This window comes from Elephantulus edwardii, unplaced genomic scaffold, assembly GCF_000299155.1.
Source record: "Elephantulus edwardii isolate Elephantulus edwardi_28Jun2011 unplaced genomic scaffold, EleEdw1.0 scaffold00233, whole genome shotgun sequence".
In the NCBI taxonomy this organism is placed as follows: domain Eukaryota; kingdom Metazoa; phylum Chordata; class Mammalia; order Macroscelidea; family Macroscelididae; genus Elephantulus; species Elephantulus edwardii.
The window spans coordinates 1,847,149-1,856,610 of record NW_006399983.1 but is presented as its reverse complement, the minus strand read 5'-3'; the positions used below and the strand labels follow the sequence as shown (position 1 = coordinate 1,856,610).

Genomic DNA, 9,462 nt, shown 5'->3' with positions numbered 1-9,462 from the left:
GCAGGAGGGGAAGACCCTCTATGAGATGGATTGATTCGGTGACTGGGGTAATCGGGATGGGTGTGTCAGGGGCGGTGCGGTTGGCACAGGATAGAGCAGGGTTTAGAGCTGTTGTGCATAGGGTCGCTATGAGTCGGAAATGACTCAACGGCACATAACAACAACAACAACATGATTCAATAGTCAATATAATCATTGAACCCAGTTTTTACTCTTCAGTAGTTATCAGTGCATTTTCCTTGCATGCTTAATCAATTTCAGGCTGTAGAAATTGGCAAAAATCTTCAATTTCTTCACTCTTAGCTCAGGTGGATGATACATAAACTTGACTAATACTTGTATTAGCTTGTCTTCTTTGTAGGTATGTAAATACTATCCTATCACTGACAGTCAAGACAGACCTTTCAAAGTTCTTTCTTATAATAAATGTGACATTCCCTTGTCACTCAATTTGTCATTCTTGGCACAGTGGACTATGTGATTATCTGTTCCGAAATGACCAAAACCAATCCTTTTTGGCTTTGTAAGACTTAGGATGGCGATCTCCAAACATTCCATTTCCTTTTGGAACCTCCAGTGTCCTAGTTTCATCTATTCCAAGTTCTAGTTGCTAGTGGACTTTGCAACTGATTTTTCTCATTTTGAGCTATGCTGCATCTTAACTGTGCTCACACGTAGACCAAGAGGCAGTTATTCAACAAGATAAACTGATAATAGTGGCTATCACAATGGGCTCAGGCACCGTGGAAATCGTGAGGCTTTCACAGGACCAGCAGTGTTTCATTCTACTTTACCCAGGGTTGCTGTGAGTCAGAGCTGATTTAATGGCACTCAACAAGAAAGGTTGGTGAAGTTTTGTTATACTTTTCAAACTATAGGCATAAAAGAAAGCTTTGATTTCGTGTTAGGAAAGGTATGTGTCAGTCAGTGTTGTATTCTTTCACCATACTTACTCCATCTATGCTGAACAAATAATCTGAGATATTGGACTGTGTGGAAAAGACTATGAAATCAGGATTGGAGGAAGTCTAACGAGCAACCTGTGAAATGCACATGATACAGCCTTGCTTGTTAAAAGCAAAGAAAACTTGAATCACTTAATGAAATTATAGATGCATACATGTGTGTGCCTGTGTCTATGTGTCATACACACACACACACACACACACACACACACACACACACACACATGCAAATATGCCTATATATACACACACTCATATATTTGTATATAATTTCACCTTTCTTTTCCAGAAAAGAGAGATCCCTTTTCTGAAGTGTCTTAGCCATTAGGGACTTGTGCTGCTAACCCCAAGGAGCTACCTCCCTCTCAGTTTGAATCTACCAGAGGCTGCACAGGAAAATGATGGGTAATGCTAAGGGATACTAAGTGATCAGAGACAAGACTTCACAGAGAATTAGTACAAAGGCCAGTCTTCTCCTCCCTCCTCAGCACCATGCAATTTACAGCCTCTGAAAACTCACTGGAAGGTCACTTATAAGCTGGTTCCACTGAACGACAATGATTTTCCAGAAAACAGGAAACGTGGGCCCAGAGTGAAATCCCTTGGGAGTCTGAGATCTAATACTTCTAAACAGCACTATGTGAAAGTTAGGTGGAAAATCCAGAACCAGCTTCCAGAGTCAAAAATAAAGCCAGACAGACGATGCAACTGGGTTCTCAACCCAGTATAAAAATCTTAAAGGGTTCACATATAAGAAAACAGAATTAAAACCAAGGAGACAGTCAGCAGTGAGGGGGCCCAAGCAAAAGGCTGGAGAGAGAGCCTGAGACTGTCCGTGAGCTGGTAGACCAGGTGCTTGGAATCTTGGCTGAGGTAACTTGGGGATGTTGAATCCCAGGCAGACACAGAGGAGAGAAGTTTCTTTTTCTTGGGAGGGTGGTTAGGAATGTCTTCTTGGAAATATCACTGCCTCCAACTCTACACATCTCCCCCACGTTGGTAATACTTAGCAAAGACCTGCCACAAAAGCATGTGTGGTAAATGACAGTGGTTTACTATCCTGCCGTTGAACAGGGGAAGTTCATTCGGATTCATTTTGGAGCCACAGGGAAGCTGGCATCAGCAGACATTGAGACCTGTAAGTCCAGACACTTCAGCATCTTCTCATTTGACCACAGTGACATCTCATGGGACCCATGTGACATTTACATTTTGCCTCCTTAGATCTCTTAGAAAAATCCAGAGTGACGTTTCAGTTATCCAGTGAAAGAAGCTATCATATTTTTTACCAGATCATGTCCAACAAAAAGCCAGAACTAATTGGTAAGCACTAGGGCCATAGTTCATATATTCCAAATAAACGTCACTGGGACAAAAGAATCCCAAAGTGAGCATCTAAGAAGTTCTAACTGAACCCTTGTGTTTCAGATCTGCTTCTGATTTCAACCAATCCCTTTGACTTTCCCTTCGTAAGTCAAGGTGAGGTCACGGTAGCCAGCATTGACGACAGTGAAGAACTGTTGGCCACCGATGTAAGTTTATATTTGTTTGTTTTGTGTCACTGTATACACAACCAAGCAATCTAAAATCCTGCAGTTTCTATGTGCACAAGTCAAGGACATTGATTACATACTCTTAATGTTGTACAAAGCCCTGTGTTTTATATAATGATCTCATCACCATTAATGCAAACTCAATGGCTCCCCAAACAAAAACTCTCCTTTTCTCTCTCACCCTTGGTAACACCTAAGGTTTGGTTTCTATATGTTTACTTATTTCCTGTAATGTAGTACTTGTGACTATTTGTGACTTTTTTCTTTTTTTAATTTTTATTATTAATTTTAATGAACATTTACAGAGATTTTGGGTTTCCATTCATTCATTGTTGCACTATTTTCTCTACACCCCCCCACCCAGTTCATTCCTAGTTTTTTCCCCCTTGAAAGTCTGTTTTAATTGTCCCATTGCCACAGTGCTTGTCAAAGCCAGTTCTGATTAATCTCCTTTGTCAGTGTATCCTTTTGCCATTCCCTATCACTCCTCCCTGAGAGAGACTTCACCCTGATTCATAAGGAAAAGGGGATGGCGTATCCTCTGAGCTACTTCCTGCTGAAAAGGGACGCTGTAGGTTTCAGGGTGAAGATCTTCTCTCACTACTCTAAAGGACCCCTTTGGCAATAGGAAACATGTAGAATATTGTGGAGATTGATTTTGGAATTTAGATGCACTGTTATCAATTGTGCTTAGCCATACATGTTAATATCCTTGAAGATGTATCATGGAACTATTTATGACTTTTTGTGACTAATTTATTTCACTCAGCAGAATGTTTTCAACGTTCATCCACATGCATCAGGACTTCATTCCTCTCTGTGGGTAGTAATATTCCCTTGTACATACATGTACCACATTGTACGTATCCATTGACCAATTCGTGGACATGTAGGCTGTTTCCATATTTAGGCTGTCGTGGAGAGTGCTGCAGTGAATATTGGGGTACCGGTTTCTGTTTGAGTTTCTGCTTTCACTTCTTCTGGGCATGTAACTAATATTTGAGTTTCTGGATTTTTAAGTATTTTTTTAAATTTATTATTAATTTCAGTAAAAATTTACAGAGACTTTGGATTTCCATTCATTCATTGTTGCACTTTTCTCCCCTCCCAACTCTCCCCCCTAGTACACTATCATCTTGTAAAAGTAAAACAAAAATTCATTCATTGTTTTACAAACCCTCCCCCAGGTCCACTCCACCATGTAGCCTTTGCTCTAGACACCTGTCTTGACAAAAATACCTAATCACATGTCCCTTTTAAACAATTTTCTCCCTCATTTATTTCAATGCAGTATACATTATTGAACCCATCTTTCTCAGTCTCCCCCCAACGCCGATGTCAGTCCTGTTTTACAACAGTGGCACCATGCAGTATTTGTTATTTTGTGACTGAGATACTTCACTCAGCATAGCGTCCTCCAGGGTCACCCATTTTGAGTACTATGAGTTCCTTTGAGTTGCATGAGTTCCTTGTTTTTCAAGATTTTTAAGTATTATTTTAAGCATGGAGTTATTGGTTTTATGAATTGAGAATCACATTAGTGATATTAGGACTTAGGGAGGTTAAGTGATTAGAGCCAAGACCTCATAGAGAATTAGTTCACAGTCTAATCCTCTCATCTCTCCTCAGCACCATTTTAGAAGATTGCAAAACATGGGATATAGAATATTTCCCAAAGCAGGCTTTCAGTTCTGTTCTTTAGCGTTTTCATGAAAACACTTTTTGCATTTATAAGGCTTAAAACCTACGACTCGACAGCACTTAACAACAAACAACAAGGCTTAAAAGGAAACATTTGTTGGAAGTTTTCTGATTACAAACACACTTCGCTTTCTCCATTGTTCTTTTAAGAAAAGTTAGAACACATGCACACACATGCATGCACACACACGTGCACACATACATATACAGTTTAAAGCAAGAGAAATTTAAAGACACAAACCTCACTCCATAACAGCTTCTCCATCCCTCCTTCTACCTGCTTCCACAGGCTCTTCTGCCTACTCCCACTGGCTCTCCATTCCTCCTTCTACCTGCTCATTAGATTCACTTTAGGTACCCAGCTGTGCACACCTGCCAGACTCTCAGCTTTTATCTTCAGAGAGTATCTCTGGGGCTAATCATAGTATTAGCAACAACAATGGCTAAGTGTGCTGAGCACGTAACATGTGGCACTCTGGGCCAAATGGCTGTATGTGTGTGATCTTGTGTAAGCATCCCTGGGTACCACTATTGTTCCACCAATGTAGAAACTGAGTCAGCTAAGATCAACACCTGCCTGTAGACACAGATCTCATGACTGAAAAGTGTCTGCTCAGCTCTAGCACTCTTTCCATTCTATTCTCCCCTCCCCATTTGATCAGTTACACATGTCCTATTCCAGATTGTTAACAGCAATATACATAACGTTAAGAAGTCTTTATTTGAAACAACTGTGGAATTCCTTCTCTTCAATGCCCAACTCTGATGCTAGATGCTAATTCTCATTGTTCACAATGTTGCTTTCTTTTCTTGGTATGGCACAGATGTACAGAACAAAGCACATGGTAACTCAACAGACTCTACATGTTTAATTCTGTGTCATTGAGACATTCTTCAAACTGTGTAACTCTGTATGCCTTAAGCAAATCTCTCCCTCTCTCCCTCCCTCTACTCTTGGAAACCACTAACAAGTGTTGGTTTCTATATTTTTCCCCCCAATTCATGTAAGTGAGAGCACGTCATGTTTGTCCTTTTGTGTGTGACTTATTTTGCTTAGTGTGTTTTCAAGGTTCATCGTGTTGTGGCATGTATAAGGATATTATTGCTGTAATAGCTGAGTGATATTGTTTAGATAAACTACATTCTGTGTATCCTTCTTCTGCTGTTGGATATTCCAGTTGTTTTCACACGTTGGTTATTGTGAATAGTGCAGGGGAATGCTGGTTCTGTTTGTGCTCTTGTTTTTCACTTCTGGGTATACCTTGAATTGGGATTGCTGGGTCATATGGTAGTTCTGTGCTCATCTTTTTGAAGAACCTTCACATTGTTTCACTCTAGCCTTACCATTTTGTGGAGAACTCTGGTGATGTCGTGTAGGGAGTTGCACTACTAGCCCAAAGCCCATGCCTCTCTGGTGATTCAAATTCACCAGAAGCTCCTAGAGGGATGGGCCATCTACTCTCATGTGACTGACAGCCTCTGAAAATCGGCCAGAGGGTCAGCCAGGACTCAGTTCTGACTTGATGGCTGTGTGGTTAGCATTTTGCACCTAGTTATTGTTAAGTGCTGTCAGTCTAGTATGACTCATAGCAATCCTATGAACAAAAGATCTGAACCCTGTTCTATAACTATCATTGTTTCTCTAATGTTCATAAATTTTGACAGGCAGGTTGTTTAGAAAGTTTAGGTTGTTTAGGATGCCAGTCCTGCTTCCAAGCCTCTCTTAGTCAGGAAGCTCTACCAAATCCTGTCCACTATGGGTAACCGTTATGACATTTTACACCCCAGTGGTATAGCATTCAGTATCACAGCAACCGATATTATCTCAGTACAGCAAACTGACAGACCAGTGCTATACCATTTAGAACAATGTTCTTCCCAAATGCAATTAACACCAGGGCCTCTGAAGACCCATGGACCAAACTGACTATTTTAAAATATTTTTTAATTTTATACTGGTTTACTTACAAAGTTTGTATACATTGTTTTTCACACCAGATCCTTCCCCACCACTCCCTCCACCCATCAAATTGTGTGATCTTATGATTAACACCTCCCCCCTTGGATCCTTGTACTCCTTCTACGATAATGGGATAATGGTCTTATATAGTATTTGTCTTCATGAGACTGAGTTAGTTCACTTAGCATAATCCACTTTTAAATACAAAGGCCCACCCACCAGGTTCTGATTGACTTTAAACAAGAGGCTTCCAGCCCACAGTTAGTTACTAACTAAATCCAGGCAATCAATCAGCTCACATAGGATTGTGAACAAAATAAAAACCATGCAAGTAGTTTACACCATTTTTCTCTCAACTAAATCAAGAGAACCTACCCTCCAGAATCCAACTGCTTCATACATGAGCTTCCAAACTGGAGACTTAGCCAGGGCCCACCTGACTTTTTTAAATACAAATTTTAAACCTAAGACTTATTATCATTACCAGACAGTGCTTCTCAATCTTCTCCCTCAGATAACAGTCCCCAGATCTATGCACTTACAGTGGGAAAGATTAGATTTAGATTTCATTTGATGGAAGAAATTAGATTATTCTCAAATTCTCCACCTCCAACCCCCACAACACCATACTAAATTCACCAAATAGTTTTCAACTCTTGTTTCTGGTGACCTAGTCAAAGCGGGTGGGTGCTGCCTCTCTGGTGGTTTGAATCGACCAATGGTTGAGGGGAAAAGATGGACACTTTGTTCATGTGTGATTACAGCCTCCCAAAACCCACCAGAGGGTTAGCTATGCATTAATTCCAACTCCAAGATAATAAACACAATTTAAAAAAAAGATAAATAATTTTAACCTCTAATTGACCACACCCTCCCTGACACTTACAGGGAGCCCTGGTGACATAGTCCATAGAATGCTTTGGTGGCTCTGACGGACAAAAAGGAATAATTTCTTCCTTTTGTGATTTACAACCTAAGGAGCATCTTAATGAATCAGAACTAACTTGGCAACATTGAGTTTGTTTTATCGGACATCTGTAAATAGTTTGTTTTATCGGACATCTGTAAATTTGGACACGCACACACTTTCTTACATGCTCTAAGACAGAGGTCTTTGCCAGGAAGAAGCTGCTGCAGGTCTCTGACTGTTCTCCCTTCTCTGTCCCAGAACGCCATTGACATCCTGGGCTTCAGCTCTGAGGAGAAGGTTGGCATCTACAAGCTGACAGGGGCCGTGATGCATTATGGGAACATGAAGTTCAAGCAGAAGCAGCGCGAGGAGCAGGCAGAGCCAGACGGCACGGAAGGTAACCACGTCTGAGAGAGAGGCTGTCGCTTACACCTCTTCCCATGTGCACTGGGCCACTGGAGGGGAATGAACTCTGCTTTCTTTCATCTCAAGAGCTGCTGTTTGGAAACTGCTTCAACTGAATCTGGTTGGTAAAAGCTCATTATATGTGTCCTGGAGAAGTTCATCCTACCAAGGGATGAAGGGGTGAATCCTTAAATCAGTAGTCCCAGTCACTATGAGTTAGTTACCTTACTTTTAAGGTGGACTTTTATGAGAAGATAATTCTATCCACGTCATTACTGACATTCAGAGTCCTGTCCTAGTACCGTAAGCTAAAAGGAGGCCCTCAGTAAGGAGACAGTCAAGTTTTCTTCCACATCACCTCCACTTCCACCCCAGATATCTATTAAGCTTGCCCCCTACACTCATGTGCACACCTTCCTCCCCATAGCACTCACCTGGATGGCTCACTTCACCCCAGCTCGACCCCTAGGAGGTCTATGGCCAGGACTGGACAGCAGCAAACTCCAGCCCCTTGCACATGCTCAGTGAGATCATCTCCCTCATGCTGCATCCTCTAAGTTTTCCTGAGTGAAAACCTGGAAATATGGGTCCTCCCATAATCCTGCCTTTCAATGCATACCTACAGTGTATGAAGCAGTGTGACTTGACTTCTCAGGATGAGAGGGAACTGTGGTCACAAGTTAAAGTCCTAGTGGCACAATGTGTAACGTGTAGGGTTACTAACCAAAAGCTCAGGAGTACAAATCCATCAGCTGCTCTATGGAAGAAGGACAAGATGTTTACTCCCATAAAGATTACAGGCCCTGAAACTCCCTAGAAGGTCACCATGGATTTGAATCAATTCAGTGGGCTCGGGAGTTTTTTTATTTGTTTGGTGGTTATGAATTCTCTTTCTCTCATTGCCATTCAGTTGGAACAAACTCATTGCTGACCTTGCAACAGATTATCAGAGACTATAAAGTACACAGGAGGAGATTGTCCATCTTCCTCCTGCATGGCAGCTTGTGGATTCAAACTGCACACCTTTGAGTTGTCCGCACAACTCCCTAACTACTAGGCCACCAGAGCTCCTAGTCATGATCTAGCAGCTAGATATACCTACCTCAGCACTGTCCCATAAAAGGTTTAGCCCATTGTTTAAGTCTGGGTTATCTACAGAAATAGAATCAGTACGATTAGATAGACTCATAGATAGATAAGTAGAGATTTCTCTTAAAGAATTGGATCATGTGATCGTGGGGCTGGCAAGTCTGCAGAAGAAAGCCTTGGTCATCTCCTTCCAAAGAAGTTAGTCACTGATAATCCATGTTGTTGTTGTGTGCCATGGAGTCTGAACTGACTCATAGCTGACCCTCCAGCGAGTTTTCAGAGGCATTTAATCGAATGGGAGGAGATTGCCCATCTTTCTCCCACAGAGCAGCTAGTGGCCTTGAACTTCCTGTCTTCAGGATTGCAGTGCAGCTTCTTTGCCACTAGGCTCCCAGAGACTCCATAGAGCACAGTTCTATTCTGATACAGATGGAGTTATCATGAGTTGTGACAGGCTTGAGAGCAACTCTGCATGGGTGTCTCTGTGTGTGTGTTCCCTAATTGACAGGTCAGGCATTGGTGGGAGTGGAATTCTGTTCACACATACTAGTCATTTTGAGGCAGAATCCAACCTCAAAAAACAAAATTTTTGTAATTAAACAGCCAAACATACACCAATCACTCGTACATATTGTATATGTGCAGTTCCATGACATTTATTACATTCTTCAAAATATACAACCATTTTCATCCTCCTTTTCTGAGTTCCTCCTCTGTTCACATAAATGCACATCCCCCAAAGGCTTTTTTCTAACTTTTTCAGTTACCACTTCAATCTCACATAGCTCTTAAGAGATCATAATGCTCCATGTTGTTCTTGATTGTTTTTAATAGATACACAATACTCCATTTCATGAATGTACCAGTCTCCTTAGACAT

At 41.4% G+C, this 9,462-nt stretch overlaps 1 protein-coding gene across 1 annotated transcript in view; it reads left to right on the top strand.

The window, feature by feature from the left end:
- MYH13 (myosin, heavy chain 13, skeletal muscle) overlaps positions 1-9,462 on the top strand; it is a 73,624-nt gene that overhangs the window by 14,555 nt on the left and 49,607 nt on the right. The window contains exons 7-10 of the mRNA XM_006898577.1: positions 2,040-2,103; positions 2,190-2,288; positions 2,394-2,497; positions 7,348-7,486. Of these exons, the coding sequence (XP_006898639.1) occupies positions 2,040-2,103; positions 2,190-2,288; positions 2,394-2,497; positions 7,348-7,486 (406 nt within the window). The remainder of the gene's footprint in view (positions 1-2,039; positions 2,104-2,189; positions 2,289-2,393; positions 2,498-7,347; positions 7,487-9,462) is intronic.